Source organism: Pan troglodytes, chromosome 20, assembly GCF_028858775.2.
Source record: "Pan troglodytes isolate AG18354 chromosome 20, NHGRI_mPanTro3-v2.0_pri, whole genome shotgun sequence".
In the NCBI taxonomy this organism is placed as follows: domain Eukaryota; kingdom Metazoa; phylum Chordata; class Mammalia; order Primates; family Hominidae; genus Pan; species Pan troglodytes.
The window spans coordinates 21,881,296-21,902,995 of NC_072418.2; the positions used below are offsets into that span (position 1 = coordinate 21,881,296).

General features: G+C 51.0%; 1 protein-coding gene and 1 non-coding gene across 6 annotated transcripts in view; both read left to right on the top strand.

Annotated features, from left to right (window-relative positions):
* The window catches only part of NCAN (neurocan), a 40,348-nt gene that overhangs the window by 13,912 nt on the left and 4,736 nt on the right, over nucleotides 1-21,700 (top strand). For 4 of the 5 annotated variants that reach the window (XM_009435041.5, XM_009435039.5, XM_054672482.2 and 1 more), the window contains 7 exon segments: nucleotides 610-1,197; nucleotides 1,405-2,763; nucleotides 7,930-8,046; nucleotides 9,124-9,237; nucleotides 12,418-12,576; nucleotides 14,808-14,890; nucleotides 19,512-19,656. In XM_009435041.5, coding sequence (XP_009433316.3) covers nucleotides 610-1,197; nucleotides 1,405-2,763; nucleotides 7,930-8,046; nucleotides 9,124-9,237; nucleotides 12,418-12,576; nucleotides 14,808-14,890; nucleotides 19,512-19,656 — 2,565 coding nt within the window. 5 annotated transcript variants of the gene reach the window in all.
* Nucleotides 6,984-7,087, top strand: LOC112206479 (U6 spliceosomal RNA). Its single transcript, XR_002940842.1, has one exon. It is a non-coding gene; the product is annotated as a U6 spliceosomal RNA (small nuclear RNA).

The window sequence follows — 21,700 nt, forward strand, 5'->3', positions numbered from 1 at the left end:
AGTTCATGAGAGTTGGACACTACCTGAGCTTTGCCCATGAGCCAAATTGTCTTTTTTTTTTTTTTTCTTTTGAGACAGAGTCTCACTCTGTCACCCAGGCTGGAGTGCAGTGGTGTGATCTCAGCTCACTGCAACCTCCACCTCTCTTGTTCAAGCAAGTCTCCTGCCTCAGCCTTCGGAGTAGCTGGGACTACAGGAATGTGCCACCATGCCCAGCTAATTTTTGTATTTTTAGTAGAGACGGGGTTTCACCATGTTGTCCAGGCTGGTCTTGAACTCCTGACCTCAAGTGATCCACCCACCTTGGCCTCCCAAAGTGCTGGGATTACGGACGTGAGCCACCGCGCCTGGCCCAAATTCTCTTGAGTCCTCACTGCAGCCAGTTGACTCTGACCCTGACAGTGGCTCAGGTGGTCTCCAGCCTGAACAGTGGAGGTGAAAATTTTGCACTTCCCTCTCCCAGGCTGGGGGAATCTCAGAAACTACTTAGGAGAGACAGAGGTACACAGAAGGCTTGTGCTGCAGCATGCTGCAAAGTGGGTAGACTTCAAGCAAAACTTCCCAGGCAACCCCTGGGCCTAACACAACCTCTTCTGCTTTCTCCCACAGCTCATCACCCCACGTCACAACATGGAGACCTAGAGACCCCATCCTCTGGGGATGAGGGGGAGATTCTGTCAGCAGAGGGGCCCCCAGTTAGAGAACTGGAGCCCACCCTGGAGGAGGAAGAGGTGGTCACCCCTGACTTCCAGGAGCCTCTGGTGTCCAGTGGGGAAGAAGAACCCCTGATTTTGGAGGAGAAGCAGGAGTCTCAACAGACCCTCAGCCCTACCCCTGGGGACCCCATGCTGGCCTCATGGCCCACTGGGGAAGTGTGGCTAAGCACGGTGGCCCCCAGCCCTAGCGACATGGGGGCAGGTACTGCAGCAAGTTCACACACGGAGGTGGCCCCAACTGACCCTATGCCTAGGAGAAGGGGGCGCTTCAAAGGGTTGAATGGGCGCTACTTCCAGCAGCAGGAACCGGAGCCGGGGCTGCAAGGGGGGATGGAGGCCAGCGCCCAGCCCCCCACCTCAGAGGCTGCAGGGAACCAAATGGAGCCTCCGTTGGCCATGGCAGTCACAGAGATGTTGGGCAGTGGCCAGAGCCGGAGCCCCTGGGCTGATCTGACCAATGAGGTGGATATGCCTGGAGCTGGTGAGTTGCTCTGGGGGAGGCGGGACCTACCTGGGGATCTGGAGGTGAGGGTAGAGAGGTAGCCATGGCTACACTCAGGTTGAGGGAGGAAGCTCCAAATCCCAGCTGGGTCCTCTGGCCCCAGAAGCCCCCTCTCCCTTGGGCCTGGAGTCCAACCAAAGGGGCTGCTGAGAGATCATTGTAATGATTGCCTTGATGTTGTTGCAGGTTCCGCTGGTGGCAAGAGCTCCCCAGAGCCCTGGCTGTGGCCCCCTACCATGGTCCCACCCAGCATCTCAGGCCACAGCAGGGCCCCTGTCCTGGAGCTAGAGAAAGCCGAGGGCCCCAGTGCCAGGCCAGCCACCCCAGACCTGTTTTGGTCCCCCTTGGAGGCCACTGTCTCAGCTCCCAGCCCTGCCCCCTGGGAGGCATTCCCTGTGGCCACCTCCCCAGATCTCCCTATGATGGCCATGCTGCGTGGTCCCAAAGAGTGGATGCTACCACACCCCACCCCCATCTCCACCGAGGCCAATAGAGTTGAGGCACATGGTGAGGCCACCACCACGCCTCCACCCTCCCCTGCTGCAGAGACCAAGGTGTATTCCCTGCCTCTCTCTTTGACCCCAACAGGACAGGGTGGAGAGGCCATGCCCACAACACCTGAGTCCCCCGGGGCAGACTTCAGAGAAACTGGGGAGACCAGCCCTGCTCAGGTCAACAAAGCTGAGCACTCCAGCTCCAGCCCATGGCCTTCTGTAAACAGGAATGTGGCTGTAGGTTTTGTCCCCACTGAGACTGCCACTGAGCCAACGGGCCTCAGGGGTATCTCGGGGTCTGAGTCTGGGGTCTTGGACACAGCAGAAAGCCCCACTTCTGGCTTGCAGGCCACTGTAGATGAGGTGCAGGACCCCTGGCCCTCAGTGTACAGCAAAGGGCTGGGTGCAAGTTCCCCATCTGCGCCCCTGGGGAGCCCTGGAGTCTTCTTGGTACCTAAAGTCACCCCAAGTTTGGAGCCTTGGGTTGCTACAGATGAAGGACCCACTGTGAATCCCATGGATTCCACAGTCACGCTGGCCCCCAGTGATGCTAGTGGAATTTGGGAACCTGGATCCCAAGTGTTTGAAGAAGCCGAAAGCACCACCTTGAGCCCTCAGGTGGCCCTGGATACAAGCATTGTGACGCCCCTCACGACCCTGGAGCAGGGGGACAAGGTTGGAGTTCCAGCCATGTCTACACTGGGCTCCTCAAGCTCCCAACCCCACCCAGAGCCAGAGGATCAGGTGGAGACCCAGGGAACATCAGGAGCTTCAGTGCCTCCGCATCAGAGCAGTCCCCTAGGGAAACCGGCTGTTCCTCCTGGGACACCGACTGCAGCCAGTGTGGGCGAGTCTGCCTCAGTTTCCTCAGGGGAGCCTACGGTACCGTGGGACCCCTCCAGCACCCTGCTGCCTGTCACCCTGGGCATAGAGGACTTCGAACTGGAGGTCCTGGCAGGGAGCCCGGGTGTAGAGAGCTTCTGGGAGGAGGTGGCAAGTGGAGAGGAGCCAGCCCTGCCAGGGACCCCTATGAAAGCAGGTGCGGAGGAGGGTGAGTACAAAGTCCCAGGGCTCTGTCCAGCTCTCCATGGTCAGGGCTTGGGGAGCAGGGGCTGGGGGATCCCAGAGCAGGGAGGAATGGTTGTCCCTGGGGATCTGGAAGCTTTCTAGTGGGGCATGACGCTGGAGGTAGGAGCTTATCGGGTGGAGTTGAATTTCAGAAAGGACATTCCTGGCAGAGGAACGAGCACTGGCAAAGGTCAGGAGATGAAGTAGCGCTTGATCAATTTTGGGCACAGAGCATACATCCCAATGAACAAAATGTGAGAGTAGTGAGTGGCCGGGCATGGTGCCTCATGCCTGTAATCCCAGCACTTTGGGAGGCCGAGGCTGGCAGATCACTTGAGGTCAGGAGTTCAAGACCAGCCTGGCCAACGTGGCAAAACTCCGTCTCTACTAGAAATATAAAAATTAGCCAGGTGTGGTGGCACACATCTGTAATCCCAGCTACTGGGGAAGCTGAGGCATAAGAATCGCTTGAACCCGGGAGGCGGAGGTTGCAGTGAGCTGAGATTGTACCACTGCACTTCCAGCCTGGGTGACAGAGTGAGACTCTGTCAAAAACAAAAACAAAAACAAAATGTGGGAGTGGCGAGGCATTGAGTAGAGTCTGATTTGGGGAATGAGTTCAGTTACAAGCCATGTCTACATCTGCTTTGAGCTGGACAGTGGTGTGATGCCCAGGGACTGGCTTTCCAGGATTCCCCGAGTCTGGGGAAGACAGAGCAGGACACAGACGCCTCCCAGGCGAGACCAGAGGGAGGAGGCGTGGCAGGGAGGGTTTCCTGGACAAATGTGAATGGGAGCTGGAATTCAGCGATTTGACTCGTGGGGTACCTCAAGCCACAGGGAAAGTGGGTGCTGGGGAGGCATGCAAGGGGCGAGAATCACCCCCATTCTACAGATAGCAAACCGAGGCTCAGGGAGGTAAAACGCCGCTTGGCTAATCAGTGGTCAAACCTCAATTGGAGCCCAAGTCAGCCTGAGTCTTAGCTACTCTGTGGCCAGCAGCGTCCATAGAAATCGGCTGCCCTGTTCTCCCTGGGGCCAGGTCAGCCTCAGCTCAGCCTGCAAATTCCAGCCCTTCTTAGGTTCTGCCAAATTAAGCTGAGTTTTTTGGCCAAATGAAATTTAGAAACAAACAAACAAAAAAGAGGCTGCGTATGATGGCTCATGCCTGTCATCCTAGCCCTTTGGGAGGCTGAGGTGGGAGAATCTCTTGAGCTCAAGAGTTAAGACCAGGCTGGCCAACACAGCAAGACCCCATCTCTACTAAAAATAAAAAGAAATTAGCCAGGCTGCAGTGAGCTATGATAGTTCCACCGCGAGACCCTGCATGAAATCAAACTAACAAAACAAAACAAGCAGCTAATTAATAAGTCTTTTTTTCTGAGTTGCACACTTTTTTTGTTTGTTTGTTTTTTGAGACTGAGTATCACTCTGTCATCCAGCCTGGAGTGCAGTGGTGCGATCTCGGCGCACTGCAACCTCCGCCTCCCAGGTTCAAGTGATTCTCCTGCCTCAACCTTCTGAGTAGCTGGGATTATAGGCTCCTGCCACCACGCCTGGCTAATTTTTGTATTTTTAGTAGAGACAGGGCTTCACCATGTTGGCCAGGCTGGTCTCGAACTCCTGACCTCAGGTGATCCACCTGCCTTGGCCTCCCAAATTGCTGGGATTACAACTGTGAGCCATAGCACCCAGTCGAGTTGCACACTTTTATTAACACCATTGATGTTTAACTACCGCACCCCCCCACCCCCAAATTTTTTTTTTTTTTTTAGAAAGGGTCTCACTCTGTCACCTAGGCTTGAGTGCAGTGGCAAGATCGTGGCTCACTGCAGCCTTGACTTCCCCAGGCTCAGGTGATCCTTCTGCCTCAGGCTCCCAAGCAGCTGGGACCAGGTGTGCACCAACAGGCCTGGCTAATTTTTGTATTTTTTATAGCCAGGGTTTTGCCATGTTGCCCAAGCTGGTGCCCGTTTTTTTGAAGGCAGAGTGTCATGATGATGGAAATAGCTGATGCAGATTTCATCATCCAGCCTGTCACTTCTGGGCTGTGTTGGGGTGGGATCTTTTTTTTTTTTTTTTTCCAGACAGGGTCTTGGTCAGTTGTTCAGGCTGGAGTGCAGTGGTGCAATCATAGCTCATTGCACCCAGGCTCAAGTGATCCTCCCACATCAGCCTCTCCAGTAGCTTGGACTACAGGCATGCAACCACCACACCCGGCTGTGTGTGTGTGTGTGTGTGTGTGTGTGTGTGTGTGTGTGTGCGCGTAGAGATGGGGTCTCCCTATGTTATCCAGGCTGGTCTCGAACTCCTGGGCTCAAGTTATCCTCTTGCCTTGGCCTCCCAAAGTGTTGGGATTACAGACGTGAGCCATAGCGCCGGGCAGATCTTTTTTTCTTAGATGTCCAGGAGGCAGGCCAACTGCCCCACCCCGTATCGATAAAGGCTGACATTTATGGGTTACTGCCAGTGTGCTTGGCTTATTCAAAGCACTTTACTGGAGTTATCTTGGTTAATCCTTTTAATGTCCTTATGGGAAAAGCTCCAGTGTGATCCTTACTTTGCAGATAGGGAGACAGACACAGAGAGGTGAAGTGCCTTGTGCAGCCATGCAACTAAGGGAGCGTCAAGGCTGGGGTTTGAATCCAGGTCATCTGAACACAGGGTTTCTTTTCTTTTTTTTTTTTTTTTTTTGAGAGAGAGTCTTTCTCCGTCGCCCAGGCTGGAGTACAGTGGTGATCTCAGGTCACTGCAACCTCCGCCTCCCAGGTTCAAGTGATTTTCGTGCCTCAGCCTCCTGAGTAGCTGGGATTGTAGGCGTGCAACACCATGTCTGGCTAATTTTTATACTTTTAGTAGAGATGGTGTTTCACCATGTTGACCAGGTTGGTCTCAAGCTCCTGACTCAAGTGATCTGCCTGCCTCAGCCTCCCGAAGTGCTGGGATTACAGGCGTGAGCCACCGCACCTGGCCAGAAAACAGAGCTTCTGTCTCAGCCACTAGGCTGCGAAATGCTTAGCTCATTGGCATAAAAAAGTACATGAGGCTGGGCATGATGGCTCACACCTGTAATTCCAGCACTTTGGGAGGCTGAGACGGAGGATCACTTGAGCCCAGGAATTGGAGACCAGCCTTGGCAACATAGTGAGACCCCGTCTCTACAAAACAAATTTTAAAATTAGCCGGGCATGGTGCGTACCTGTGGTCCCAGCTACTCAGGGGTGCTGAGGTGGGAGGACCGCTTGACCCTGGGAGGTTGCGGCTGCAGTGAGCTATGATCATGCAACTGCACTCCAGCCTAGGGGACAGAGCAAGACTCCATCTCAAAAAAAAAAATAATTAATCTTAGGGTGGTGGTGAGGAGAGAAGAGACGGGCTAGGTGGGGATCAACCCTGGAAAGATGATCAGAGGGGAAGAAGCTCAATGCCCAAAGAAATAGAGAAGGGGCAGTCAGAGAGGTGGGAGGGCGACCACATAGGAACACTAAGGAAACGGGGGTTGGAGCTGCACCTGGGCTGAGGCTGGGTCTGTCTTGGACTTTTCTGGATCCTGGGCTCCACAGTGAAGCCAACCACAGCAGGATGGAGATTGGCGGGCAGTGCTGGGGAGACCCAGGCAGCTACCCACCCGCCGCTTGCAGAAGAAATGCTAATGAAGCCAAAAATAAATGCAGTAGCAGCGAGTGACTGAGTCACCGCCAGTCCGTGGGCAGGTGTCAGCAGCACGGGGCACCTGGCGGGGCTCATGTGTCCCGCCGCCTGGCAGCCTTGTGCGTGTGCACACACGTGCAGGGCCGTCGTCCAGCCACAGGCCCTGCCATCCACAAGCCCGTTTGCCATCCATGGGGCCACCCCAGGGACAGGCCTCAGCTACCGCAGGAGGGCCAGCTGCTACCTTCATTCCGTTAGCAAGCAATTACTGAGTGCCTGTTCTGTCCCAGACCATATGTTGAAACCAAATCCCCTCTCCTCTGAAAACTGACGTCCTAGAGCAACATGCTAGAACTTTCCCAGGGATGGAAATGTTCTCTATCCACGCTAATTTGAAAAATGGCTAGGACAACTGAGGGACGACGTTTTTACTTTTATTTCACTTTAATTGATTTAAGCGTGAATATCTATATGTGGCTGCCATATGGAACACCAGTGCTCTAGGGAAAGATACAGACAAGAAACGATTGTTCTAATAAAAAAAGTAAAGTAGTGCTCGCTTCAGCAGCACATATGCTATAATTAGAACAATATAGAGAAGCTTAGCACAGCCCCTGTGCAAAAAATGAAGCATTTCATTCTTTTTTTTTTTTTTTTTGAGATGGAGTCTCACTCTGTCACCCAGGCTGGAGTGCAGTGGCGCGATCTCAGCTCACTGCAACCTCCGCCTTCGGCATTCAAGGGATTCTCCTGCCTCAGCCTCCCGAGTAGCTGGGATTACAGGTTCCTGCCACCATACCCAGCTAATTTTTTGTATTTTTAGTAGAGATGGGGTTTCACCATGTTGGCCAGGCTGGTCTCGAACTCCTGACCTCAGGTGATCCACCTGCCTTGGCCTCCCAAAGTGCTAGGATTACAGGCATGAGCCATGGCACCTGGCCTCTTTTTTTTTAATTTAATTTTTCAAAAAATTTAATTCCACTGGGCAGTGGAATGGTCAGATGCTGCCCTGACAGGATCTCGGTTGGCTGGAGCAGGATGAGGATTTTTTTTTTCAGTCTGTCACCCAGGCTAGAACCTATGTCCACTCCTGTGCCCCAATTCATGAGAAGCACAGTGATGAGCAGGGTGTGCCCAAAGGAGGGGAAGGACATTGAAGTCAGGGAGGACACTGAAGCCCATGTTCTGGGAGAAGACATTCTACGAGGTCCTTCGGGAAGCCCTGGTCTCTGGGAGCCCCATTCCAGTTCAGTCTGAGGAAGGACTTTGCTACAGGCAGGAAAGTCCCCAGATGCTTTGGGGCAGTTTCTGGAAGCAGTAAACTCCTCGTAACAGGGGTCATATGGGAGGGAGTTGGTGACCGCTGGTTGGGGAAGTTATAAAGAGGGCTCCATAGAGAGGGTTTGATTAGAGTGGTTTGGGGGCCTGGGGTCTTGATTCCAGGAAGGCAAAAGATCTGTGGCCTGACTCTTCCCCACACTACCCATCCATCCTGCAGTGCACTCAGATCCCTGTGAGAACAACCCTTGTCTTCATGGAGGGACATGTAATGCCAATGGCACCATGTATGGCTGTAGCTGTGATCAGGGCTTCGCTGGGGAGAACTGTGAGATTGGTGAGTACCCCAGACTCAGGATCTGAATCTGAATTTGTTTGACTCCAGAGCCTTGGGTTGTACTCCAGCAGCCATGCCCTCAGAATTCAGAGATCACAAAAAGCTGGTTTCAGATGCTCCATTCCCAAACCCCACTCCTTGCATTCAGCTAAATCAGCCCAGTTAGTGGAACCAGAATCAAACAGCTGAGCTTTCATCTCTGGTGTGCTGTCTCCCATTACTACCAGTCAGAGGTGGGAAGGAAAAGACAAAGGAATTATATGTCTGAGACTCCTCCCTGCAAAGGCCCTTTGGAGATCCTGCCCTTTCCTGGGTCGGTGGGAGGTATAAGCACTGCCACCAGAACTGTTGGGTGCTAGCTTCAAAGCCCAACACAAGAAATACTACCAATTATGAAATTACAACAACAAATATAAATGACATAATTTTTTGAGCTCTATGTGTCATCTTGACTTCACAACCTTCACAACCACATGACTGATTACAGAATTATAACAATAAATATAAATGATATAATTTCTTGAGCTCTTCTATTGCTTCCCTACTCACAATCATCCTTGAGTAGGAGCCCATTATTATTACCATTTTCAAAAAAAGTAAGCTGAGTTTCAAGGAGGGGAAGTGACTTGCCCAGTGCCATACATGCCTCAAGCACTGTCTACACATGGACCAGTAGAAGAGGAGCTCAATGAATATCTAGCTTTACCCACAAACAGCTTTGTGACTCTGTGCAAGTCTTTGCAAATGCCTAAAAGAGACTCCAGCTTCAGCATTCTATGAGCCTGTTTTTGAGAGTATAACCTTCGCTTCTCTAGAGTCAGGTAGAACAGTCTGCACATCCTGGCTCTCAGCTGTCCCAGTGGCATCTGCTCTCATTAATGCTAATTTATGTTAATTGTATGAGGTTCCACCCCCTTGCCTGCAGAGTCATTGGGCCATCTGTGCAGACTGTGACTGCTGCACTTAGGTCCAGGATGGACGGTAGGACCATGACCCCATCTTCTGCTTAGTTTCCTGTGGGGGCTCAGAGCCAAGGGGAAGCTGACCTCTAACTCAGTCTCTTCCCCTCTCTACCAGACATTGATGACTGCCTCTGCAGCCCCTGTGAGAATGGAGGCACCTGTATTGATGAGGTCAATGGCTTTGTCTGCCTTTGCCTCCCCAGCTATGGGGGCAGCTTTTGTGAGAAAGGTGAGTTTCTATTGCAACACCAGAAACAGTACCAAGAGTGGGGTTGGGTGCCCAGCCACAGGCTTCCCCACATACTCCAGGTCCCTGCCTCCAGTTCCATGGCTGTGAGCCTGACACAAGATAAATTATTCTTTTAGACAAACTGTGCGTAACATAGAATTAACCATTTTACTTTATTTTATTATTTTTTTGAGATGGAGTCTTGCTCTGTCACCCAGGCTGGAGTGCAGTGGTGCCGTCTCAGCTCACTGCAACCCCCACCTCCCAGTTTCAAGCAATTTTCCCTGCCTCAGCCTCCCAAGTAGCTGGGATTACAGGCGCCCGCCACCACGCCTGGCTAATTTTTGTATTTTTTAGTAGAGATGGGGTTTTGCTATGTTGGCCAGGCTGGTCTTGAACTCCTGACCTCAGGTGATCCACCCACCTCGGCATCCCAAAGTGCTGGAATTACAGGCATGTGCCACTGCGCCTGCCCTATTTTATTTTATTTTATTTTTTTGAGACAGAGTCTCGCTCTGTCACCAGGCTGGAATGTAGTGGCACAATCTCAGCTCACTGCAACCTCCAACTCCCTGGTCCAAGTGATTCTCCTACCTCAGCCTCCCAAGTAGCTGGGATTACAGGCACACGCCACCACGCCCAGCTAAATTTATTTTATTTTTTGAGACAGGGTCTCACCCTGGCACCCAGGCTGGAGTGCAGTGGTGCGATCTTGGCTCATTGCAGCTTTGACCTCCCAAGCTCAAGTGATCCTCCCTCCTTAGCCTCCCCAGTAGGCTGGGACTACAGGCACACACCACCATGCCTGGCTAATTTTTGTATTTTTTGTAGAGACAAGGTTTCACCATGTTGCCCAGACTGGTCTTGAACTCCTGAGCTCAGGCAATCTGTCCACATCAGCCTCCCAAACTACTGGGATTACAGCCACTGAGCCCAGCCAAATTAACCATTTTAAAGTGTACATTTCAGTGGCATTCTGTACAATCACAATGTTGTACAGCCATCACCTCTGTCTAGTTCCAGAACTTTTTCAACACCCCAGAAGGAAACTCTGTGCCCACTAGGTGGTCACTCCCTATTCCCATTCCCCAGTCCCTGGCAACCACTAATCTGCTTTCTGTCTCTGTGGATTTGCCTGTTCTAGACATTTCATATGAATGGAATCTCAAAATATGTGTCTTTTGTGTCTGGCTTCTTTCACTTGGCATGTTTTCAAGGTTCACCTGTATTGTAATATGAATCAGTGTTTCATTCCTTTTCATGGCTGAGTAGTATTCCATTGTATGGCTATATCACATTTTGTTTATCCATTCATGGTTTGATGGATATTTGGGTTGTTTCCTCCAGAGGCTAAGGTCAATAGTGCTGCTGTGAATATATTCTTGTATGTGCTTTTGTTTGAATAACTATTTGCCATTCTTTTTTTTCCCTCTACTCTTTTTGGTGTATACTCTCAGGAGTGGAATTGCTGGGTCATATGGTAACTCTAGGTTTAATTTACTTTTTTTTTGTAGAGATGGGGTTTTGCCATGTTGCCCAGGCTGCTCTCAAACTCCTGGGTTCATGTGATCCTCCTGCCTCAGCCTCCCAAAGTGCTGGAATTACAGACATGAGCCACTGTGCTTGGCCTTTTTTTTTTTCTGAAACAGGTTCTCACTCTGTGCCCAGGCTGGAAAGTACAGTGGTACAATCATAGTTCACTGTCACCTTGAACTCCCAGGCTCAAGCGATTCTCTTGCTTCAGCCTACCCAGTAGCTGGAACTACAGGTTTGTGCCACCATGCCTGGCTAATTTTTATTTTTTTAATTTCTTTTTCTTTTTATTTTTTGAGACAGGGTCTCACTCTGTCACCTAGGCTGGAGTGCAGTGGTATGATCTTGGCTCACTACAACCTCCACCTCCCAGTTCAAGTGATTCTTGTGCCTCAATCTCCCCAGTATCTGGGACTATAGGCACCTACCACCACACGTGCCTCAATTTTTTTTTTTTTTGAAGTTTAGTAGAGATGGGGCCAGGCTGGTCTTGAACTCCTGGCCTCAAGTGATGCACCAGCCTCGACCTCCAAAAATACTGGGATTACAGGCATGAACCACCATCCTCAGCCTACTTTTCCTTTAAAAAAAAAAAATTATATGTTATCCCAGCACTTTGGGAGGCCAAGGCAGGCTGATCATGTCAGGAGATCAAGACCATCCTGGCCAACATGGAGAAACCCCATCTCTACTAAAAATACAAAAATTAGCAGGCATGGCGACACATGCCTGTAATCCCAGGTACTTGGGAGGCTGAGGCAGGAGAATTGCTTGAACCTGGGAGGTGGTGTCTACAGTGAGCCAAGATCGCACCATTACACTCCAGCCTGGGCGACAGAGCCAGACTCCATCTCAAAAAAAAAAAAAAATTATATATATATATATATATATATATATATATATATATATATCTCCATCCTAGTGGGTGTGAAGTGATATCTCATGGTGGTTTTGACATTGACAATGAGCATCTTTTCATGTGCTTGTTGGCCATTTGTATGTCTTCTGTGGAGAAATGTCTGAGCTCCCATGTCCATACGAAGGGTGTGGCCCCGACATCAGAGAAGGAGCCTTCAGCATTGGAATGAGAGGGGGTGTCAGGGAATGATCTCCCAGTTAAATCTCTTCCAGAAACAAAGAAAAGACATTAAGATTTGGCCAGTGTGGTGGCTCACGTCTGTAATTCCAGCATTTTGGGAGGCTGAGGCGGGCAGATCACTTGAGGCCAGGAGTTTGAGACCAACCTGACCAACATGGTGAAACCCTATCTCTACTAAAAATACAAAATTAGCTGGGCGTGGTGGCGCACGCCTGTGATCCCAGCTACTCAGGAGGCTGAGATGGGAGGATTGCTTGAGTATGGGAGGCGGAGGTAGCAGTGAGCCGAGATTGCGCCATTGCACGCCAGCCTGGGCGACGGAGTGAGACCCTGTCCAAAAATAAAAATAAAAAAAAGAAGTCAATATGGGAGGTGAAAGGGTTGGGAGAGCAGAGCCTCAGGAGGAGGGGCCAGGCATGGGGAAAGGGGTGATCTCGCCCCGCAGTGACCTTGGATTGGGCCCTCTCTCTGGTGGGCTGGCTGTGCTCATGGCTGGTAGGCCTTGGGCCAAGGCCAGCCCCCCCTCACGCTCCTATCCCATCTCCCAGACACCGAGGGCTGTGACCGTGGCTGGCACAAGTTCCAGGGCCACTGTTATCGCTATTTTGCCCACCGGAGGGCATGGGAAGATGCCGAGAGGGACTGCCGCCGCCGCTCCGGCCACCTGACCAGCGTCCACTCATCGGAGGAACACAGCTTCATTAATAGTAGGGGCTCTGGGGAGGGGGCCACCTGCCTGGAGGGTGGGCAGGGGTGGCACTTGTAGCCCTTTTGCCAGGGCATCGCATCCCTCCCCTGGTTTTCAAGACATCATCTTTCCAAAGCTGTGTTCATTAATGCAAGCCCTGACTGCTTCTTAATGCATGAAATCTGTCAATTCACTTGTTAATTCATACATTCACTTCATTCATTCATTCATTCATTCACCAAATATTTACTGAGCACCTGCTATGTGCCGGGCACCATTCCAGGAATATTGACACAGCACAGCAGCAATCAAGGCTGACTTTGCTCTGTCCCCAGGGAGTGACCATTTCTTGGGGAGGATATAGACAAGCAAGTAAATATCTAAGTAAATAAGTCTATACTGTAATTCAACAGATCCTATGTGTGCTGATAACAAAACAGGGCCAGGAGATGGAGGGTGATGGGAGAAGCACCTGTAATGTGTTCAAAGACCTAGGAGAGAGACAAGTGTTCCATTCATGTAATCCGGGACTTATTGATTTATTCATTATCCCTCTGCCTTTTGCTCATCCATCCATTTATTCTGTTTATTCCATTTGCCACCATCCCATCCCTCGTGACTCCTTCCTTTCTTCCTTCCCTGATTTGCTTCTTTTTCCTTGATGTATCCCACTGGGCCTCTCCCTCCTGAGCGACTGGCTCACGTCTTCTCACCTATCTGCCCGTCTAGCGCCCACTGGCGTCTCCTGTCCCCTACTTCTCATTTCTGCAAAGATGCGACAGTGCCCGGGTTTACTCCTGCTTCTCCTGGCCACAAACCCTGTCATAGCCTGGGCCTACTTCCGGTTCTTCCCATGCCTCGCCCCCCTAAAAGAGGGTAGCCAGAGTCCCCACTTGTGGAGGGTGGGGTGAGGATGCACCTCCAGCCTACACTGAGGCTGGGAGAGGGGTTCATGCCTGCCCCCTACCCTTCTCCTCCTTCCTTTCCCTCCTACCTCCCCATCTTCCCTCCCCCTCCTCCCCCTCCTCCTTCTATACCTCTTCCTCCCTCTTCCCCATCCTCCCTCCCCCTCCTCTCTCTCCTCCTTCCATTCTTTCTCCTCCTCCCTCCTACTCCTCCCCTTCTCCCTCCTCTCCTCCCCCTCCTCCTTCCACTCATCTTCCACCTCCTTTCTCCTCTCCATCCTCCCTCCCCTCCTCCCTCTCCTCCTCCCATTCCTCCTCCTCCCATTCCTCCTCCTCCTCCCATTCCTCCTCCTCCTCTCTCCTCTCCTCCCCCTTCCCTCCCCCTCCTCCTTCCACTCATCTTCTTCCTCCTTTCTCCTCCTCATCCTGCCTCTCCCTCCTCCCATTCGTCTCCTCCTCCCTCCTGCTCCTCCCCAGGCCTCCTCCCTTCTACTCCTCCTCCTTCTCTTTCCTCCCCCCTTGCTCTTCCTCCTCCCTTCCACTCCTCCTCTTTTCTCCTCCCCATTCTCCTCCCACTCCTCTCCCTCCTCCCTCCAACTCCTCCCCTCCTCCTTCCATTCATCTTTCTCCTCCTGTCTCCTTCCCTTCCTCCTCCCTCTTCTCTCCCTCCTCCCTCCCATTCCTCTGCCTCCTCCTTCCACTCATCTTCCTCCTCTTTTCTCTTCCCCATCCTCCCTCCCACTCCTCCCCCTCCTTCTTCCACTCATCTTTCTCCTCCTTTCTCCTCCCCCTCCTCCTCCCATTCCCCCCTCCTCCCTCCTGCTCCTCATCCTCCCTTCCATTCCTCCTCCCTCCTCCCCATCCTTCTTCCCACTCCTGCCCCTCCTCCCTTTCACTCCTCCTCCTTTTTCCTCCCCCTCATCTCTCTCCTTCTCCCTTCCTTCCCCTTTCCCTTCTCCAGCTCTTACAGAGGTTAGGGAGGGCATCTGTGTACTCCCTCACCTCTGTAAACTTCACTTCTATCTCCTGTCCTCTCCACCTCAACCTCCAGCCCACCTCCAGGCTGGGGAAGGGGCTGGGTCTTCCCCTCCCATACATACCTCACCCAGCCCCCAGCCCACAGAAAGGCTGAGGGAGGGGCTCTGGGTCCTCCTCCATCCCTGTACCCGCTTCTTCCCTCTTCATTTCCACCTTCTAGATCTTTCCCCCCACCCAGCCCACCTCCAGGCTGGGAAAGGTGAGGAATTCTTTCCTCCCACACCCTACCCCACCTCACCTGCAGCCTGCGCCCTGGGCCGGGAGAGGCATGGGTGAACACCCAGACCCACAACCCCCGACCCTGCAGGCTTTGGGCATGAAAACACGTGGATCGGCCTGAACGACAGGATCGTGGAGAGAGATTTCCAGTGGACGGACAACACCGGGCTGGTGAGTGGCAGGGGCTGCGGGCCTAGGCTGCTGAGCCACATCAGCCCTGCCATCTGGCCTCAGTTTACCCTTTTGTGCAAAGTTATCGCAATTGGGTGTCAGAGGTCTCTAGTGGCTCCAAGATGCTGGAGTTGGCAAAGGAGCTTCAAGTGAAGGCTAAACTTTCTCCCCTGACTTCCCCAGCCCAAGTAAACAGACCGCGCCCACCAAGCTGCAGAGGTTACAAACCTGAGACTAGGGTCTGATGCCTCCCCTACTCACTCTGCCTGGTCCCCCAGCCATGGTCTCTCAAATATTCTCATTTCTAGCCTGGGCATGATGGCTCATGCCTGTAATCCCAGCACTTTGGGAGGCCAAGGTGGGCACTTGAGACTAGCCTGGCCAACATGGTGAAAACCCGTCTCTACTAAAAATATAAAAATTAGCTGGGTGTGGTGGCCCACGCCTCTAATCCCAGCTACTCAGGAGGCTGAGGCGTGAGAATCGCTTGAACCTGTGAGGCGGAGGTTGCAGTGAGCCGAGATCACTCCACTGCACTTCAGCCTGGGTGATGATAGAACGAGATCCTGTCTCAAAAAAATAAAAAAATTATATATATGCCAGGCTGGTGGTCCATGCTTGTAATCCCAGCACTTTGGGAGAATGAGTGAGGAGGATCGCTTGAGCCCAGGAGTTCAATGCTGCAGTGACCTGTGATCACGTCACTGCACTCCAGCCTGGGTGACAGAGCGAGACCCTGTCTCTAAAAACATATTAGCTCAGCATCCTCCCTGCTTCAAGCCCTCCCAGACTCTCCATTGTTCTCAAGATAAAAATTCCCCTTCTCCCGCTGTGTAAAAATCTGGCGGTTCCTCACACAGTTAAACATAGAAGCTGGGCACAGTGGTACGAGCCTGTAGTCTCAGCTATCGGGAAGCTGAGGCGGGAGGATCACTTAAGCCTAGGAATTGGAATCCAGCCTGGGCAACACAGTGAGACCCCCGTCTCTAAAAATATAAAAATAAAAATAAAAAGTTAAACATAGAGTTACCACATGACCCAGCGATTCTACTACTGGATACATACCCAGAAGAATTGAAAACAGAGATTCAAAGTGGTACAAAAATGTACATTATTCGGGTCATGGATACACTAAAAGCCAAGACTTTGCCACTAGACGATATATATTTTATTATATGCATATGCATATAATAAAATTGCACTTGTACCCTTTAAATTTATACACAGAGGCCGGGCACAGTGGCTCACGCCTGTGATCCCAGCACTTTGGAAGGCCGAGGCAGGCAGATCACTTGAGGTCAGGAGTTCCAGAAGAGCCTGGCCAACGTGGTGAAACCCCATCTCTATTAAAAATACAAAAATTAGCTGGGTGTGGTGGCATGTACCTGTAATCCCAGCTACTTGAGAGGCTGAGGCAGGAGAATCACTTGAACCCGGGAGGCAGAGGTTGCAGTGAGCCAAGATCACACCATTGCACTCCAGCCTGGGCAACAGAGCAGGACTCCATCTCCAAAACAACACAAACAAACAAAAAATTGTACAAAGAAAGAAAAAGAGGCTGGGTGTGGTGGCTCACACCTGTAATCCCAGCACTTTGGGGAGGCCAAAGTAGGAGGATTGCTGGAGCCCAGGAGGTTGAGGCTCCAGTGAGCTATGATTGCACCACTGCACTCCAGCCTGGGTGACAGAGCAAGACCCTGTCTCAAACAAAACAAAACAGGCCAGGCGTGGTGGGTGACTCACGCCTGTAATCCCAGCACTTTGGGAGGCTGAGGCGAGTGGATCACCTGAGGTCGGGAGTTCGAGACCAGCCTGGCCAACATGGTGAAACCCTGTCTCTACTAAAAATAAAAAAATAGCTGGGTGTGATGGCACATGCCTGTAGTCCCAGCTACTTGCAAGGCTGAGGCAGGAGAATCGCTTGAACCTGGGAGGCGTAGGTTGCAGTGAGCCGAGATCGCGTCACTGCACTCCAGCCTGGGTGACAGAGGGAGACTCTGTCTCAAAAAACAAACAAACAAACAAAAACTTGTGCATGAATGTTCACAGCCCCACTATTCACAATAGCCAAGGTGGGAACAACCAAAATACCCATCAACAGATGAAGGAAGAGACAAAATGTGGTCCATCCATGCAATGGAATATTGTTCGGCCATAAAGGAGAAGTTGGCCAGGTGCAGTGGTTCATGCCTGCAATCCCAGCACTTTTGGAGGCCAACGTGGGTGGATTGTTTGAGTTGTGGAGTTTGAGACCAGCCTGGGCAACATGGCGAAACCCCATCTCTACAAAAAATTCAAAAATTGAGACAGAGCGAGACTCTGGCTCAAAAATAAAAAAAATAAAATAATAAACAAAATGTGGAATGAGCCAGGCATAGAAGGCCAGCTGTTGTATGATTTTTTTTTTTCATGAAGCATTCAGAGTAGGCAAATTTAGAGACAGGAAGTAGATTAGTGTTTGCCAGGGGCTGGGGTCGGGAGAAGGGGGAGTCACTAGTGCTCAATGAGTACAGAATTTTGGTGTGTTGTGATGAAAAAGTTCTGGAAATAGGCTGTGCGGGGTGGCTCAGGCCTGTAATCCCAACACTTTGGGAGGCTGAGGTGGATGGATCACAAGGTCAGGAGTTCAAGACCAGCCTGACCAATATGGTAAAACCCTGTGTCTACTAAAAATACAAAAATTAGCCAGGCGTGGTGGCGTGCACATGTAATCCCAGCTACTCAGGAGGTTGGGGCAGGAGAATCGCTTGAACCTGGGAGGCGGAGGTTGCAGTGAGCCAAGATCATGCCACTGCACTCCAGCCTGGGCGACAGAGAGAGACTCCATCTCAAAAAAAAAAGAAAAGAAAAAGTTCTGGAAATAACAATGATGGTTATGCAACATTGTGAATGTAATTAGTGCATTAAACTGCACACCACCTCTTGAACCCGGGAGGTGGAGGTTGCAGCGTGCCAAGGTAGCACCACTGCAATCCAGCCTGGATAATAGAGACTCTGTCTCAACAAAATAAAAATAAAAATAAACTGCACATGTAAAAATGGTTAAAATTGGCCAGGTGCGGTGGCTCACGCCTGTAATCCCAGCACTTTGGGAGGCCAAGGTGGGTGGATCGCGAGGTCAGGAGTTCAAGACCAGCCTGGCCAACATGGTGAAACCCCATCTCTACTAAAAATACAAAAATTAGCTGGGCATGGTGGTGCATGCCTGTAATCCCAGCTACTCAGGAGGCTGGGGCAGGAGAATTGCTTGAACCGGGACCTGGGAGGCGGAGGTAGCAGTGAGCGAGATCGCACCACTACACTCCAGCCTGGGCTCTGTCTCAAACAAAACAAAACAAAACAAAAATGGTTAAAATTAGGAATTATGTGCTATATATATTTTGCGCTATATATATTTTGCCACAATTTTTAAAAATTCACTTCCTTTCCTCTGATGCAAGATCTGGTCCCTCTCTACTCTCTGAGCACACCCCAGCCCCATCACGCAGCTCCAGCCTCCCTGGGCTTTGTCTGTTCCTCAAGCAGAACAAGTTCAGTCCTGCCTCTGAGCCTTCATACTGGTGGTTCCCTTTGCTAGGAATGCTGTTCCCTGTCTGAACCCTTACTATCTTTTTTTTTTTTTTTTTTTTTTTTTTTGAGATAGAATCTCACTCCATCACCCGGGCTGGAGTTCAGTGATGCAACCCAGCTCACTGCAACCTCTGCCTCCCAGGCTCAAGCGATTCTCCTGCTTCAGCATCCCGAGTATCTTGGGACTACAGGCGCACACCATCATGCCCGGCTAATTTTTGTATTTTTATGAGAGACAGGGTTTCACCTTGTTGTCCAAGGTGGTCCCAAACTCCTGACCTCAAGTGATCTGACCCCCTTGGCCTCTCAAAGTGCTGGGATTACAGGCGTGAGCCACTGAGCCCGGCCTTGAATCCTTACTATCTTTGATTCTTTAACTCTCACATTGCCTCCTCAGGGAAGTCCTCCTGGACTTCGGGCTGAGATCACCATTTGTCCCACCATGTATCTTTTTTCTTTTTCTTTTCCTTTTTTTTTTTTTTTTGAGGCAGAGTCTCGGTCTTGTCACCCAGGCTGTAGTACAATAGCGCAATCTCGGCTCACTGCAACCTCTGCCTCCCGGGTTCAAGCAATTCTCCTGCTGGGATTACAGGTTCCCACTACCATGCCTGGCTAATTTTTTGTATTTTTAGTGGTGATGGGGTTTCACCATATTGACCAGGCTGGTCTCGAACTCCTGACCTCAGGTGATCCGCCCACCTCGGCCTCCCAAAGTGCTGGGATTACAGGCATGAGCCACCAGGCCTGGCCTTGTCCCACCACTTATCTAACACTGATTCACGTTGAAAATGAACTGGGTGCGGCCGGGCACCCAGGGAGGCAGGAGGACCAGGGAGGGGAATGCTGCAGCCTCCAAACCAGAGGAATGGTGTATTGGATTACAGTGGTGGCCCCCGTCAGGATGGGCAGGACAGTGGCCATTGTAGAGATGGGAACACTGAATCCCTGTGAGTTTGAGGGGTCTGGCCAGGGGAGTCCCACAGCAGGAATTGCCAGAACCTGGGCTGGAACAGAGGTCCCCTGAACAACTCCCTGCCCCCTATTCCTGCAGCAATTTGAGAACTGGCGAGAGAACCAGCCGGACAATTTCTTCGCGGGTGGCGAGGACTGTGTGGTGATGGTGGCGCATGAAAGCGGGCGCTGGAACGATGTCCCCTGCAACTACAACCTACCCTATGTCTGCAAGAAGGGCACAGGTATGCTGTGCCCCCTGCTTCTTTTCCTCTCTGTCACTTTGGCTCACTGGTTCTCTGTTGCCCAGGCTGGAGTGCAGTGGCATAATCATGGCTCATCACAGCCTCCACCGCCTGGGTTCAAGCGATCCTCCTGCCTCAGCCTCCCGAGTAGGTGGGACTATAGGCATGCACCAACATGCCCAGCTAATTTTTGTATTTTTTGTAGAGATGGGGTCTTGCCATGTTGCCCAGGCTGGTCCCGAACTCCTGGGCTCAAGCGATCTGCCCGTCTCAGCCTCTCGAAGTGCTGGGATTATATGCATAAGCCATTGTGCCCAGCCTTGATTCCTTTTTTTTCTTCATGAAGCATTCAGAGTACACAAATTTAGAGACAAGAAGTAGATTAGTGTTTGCCAGGGGCTAGGGTTTGGGAGAAGGGGGAGTCACTAGTGCTTAATGGGTATACAATTTTGGTGTGTCGTGATGAAAAAGTTATGGAAATAGGCCGCTCGGGGTGGCTCACGCCTGTAATCCCAACACTTCGGGAGGCCAAGGTGGGTGGGATTATATTTTATTTTTTTAATTTATTCTTATTTTGTTTTTACTTATTTATGTTTTTGGAGACAGTTTCGCTCTTGTTGCCCAGGCTGGAGTGCAATGGCATGATCTTGGCTCACTTCAACCTCTGCCTCCCATGTTCAAGTGATTCTCCTGCCTCAGCCTCCCAAGTAGCTGGGATTACAGGCGTATGCCACCACGCCCAGCTGGTTTTTATATTATTAGTAGAGACGGGGGTTTCACCTTGTTGGCCAGGCTGGTCTCGAACTCCTGACCTCAGGTGATCCACCCACCTCGGCCTCCCAAAGGGCAGGGATTACAAGCATGAGCCACTGCACCTCGCCTTCATCTTTTTAAGTTGGTAAATGTCAGCGCAGCCAGTTCTCACTTTCCATCAGCGTATGAGAGTGCTTGTTTCCTCCCACCCTTGCCAACTCCGCACATTCTTGAACTTTTGTTCTTTGTTCATCTAAGTGGGGAAAAATAGTATCTCATTGTTATCTTAGTTTGCATGCCTTTAAGGATGAGAATAACCAGTTGTTTTTTGTTTGTTTGAGATGGAGTCTCACTCTGTCATCCGAGCTGGAGTGCAGTATTGCGGTCTCGGTTCACTGCAACCTCCGCCTCTGAGGTTCAAGCGATTCTCCTGCCTCAGCCTCCCGAGTAGCTGGGATTACAGGCACACACCACACCTGGCTAATTTTTTTTTTGTTTTTGTATTTTTAGTGGAGACGGGGTTTCACCATGTTGACCAGGCTGGTCTCAAACTTCTGACCTTAAGTGGTCTGCCTGCCTCAGCCTCCCAAAGTTCTGGGGTTACAGGTGTGAGCCACCGTGTCTGGCCTAACCAACTGTTTATATGTTGACAGCCTGTTGGCATATATTTCTTTCCCTGTGAACTGTCAATTCATCTCTTTTGCCCAGTTTTCTATTGACTTGTTGATCTTACTGATTTTTAAGAGATCTTTATATATGAAAGAAATCATTTGTATACATTTGTACATCCACCTTTATTTTATACTTTGGTTTATTTTTGTTGCCATTTCTTTGTCAATTTTCACATCCTCCCCCCCATTTATTCATGTATTTATTTATTTATTTTTGAAACAGGGTCTTGCGATGTTGCCCAGGCTGGAGTACAGTGGCATTATCACGGCTCACTGCAGATCACTTGAACTCCAGGGCTCAAGTGATCCTCCTACCTCAGTCTTACCAGTAGCTGGACTACGGGTGCACACCACCATGCCTGGCTTATTTATTTATTTATTTATTTATTTATTTATTTATTTATTTTGAGACGGCGTCTTGCTCTGTCGCCCAGGCTGGAGTGCAGTGGCGTGATCTCGGCTCACTGCAAGCTCCGCCTCCCGGGTTCACGCCATTCTCCTGCCTTGGCCTCCTCAGCAGCTGGGACTACAGGCGCACGCTGCTACACCCAGCTAATTTTTTGTATTTTTAGTAGAGACGATGTTTCACCGTGTTAGCCAGGATGGTCTCGATCTCCTGA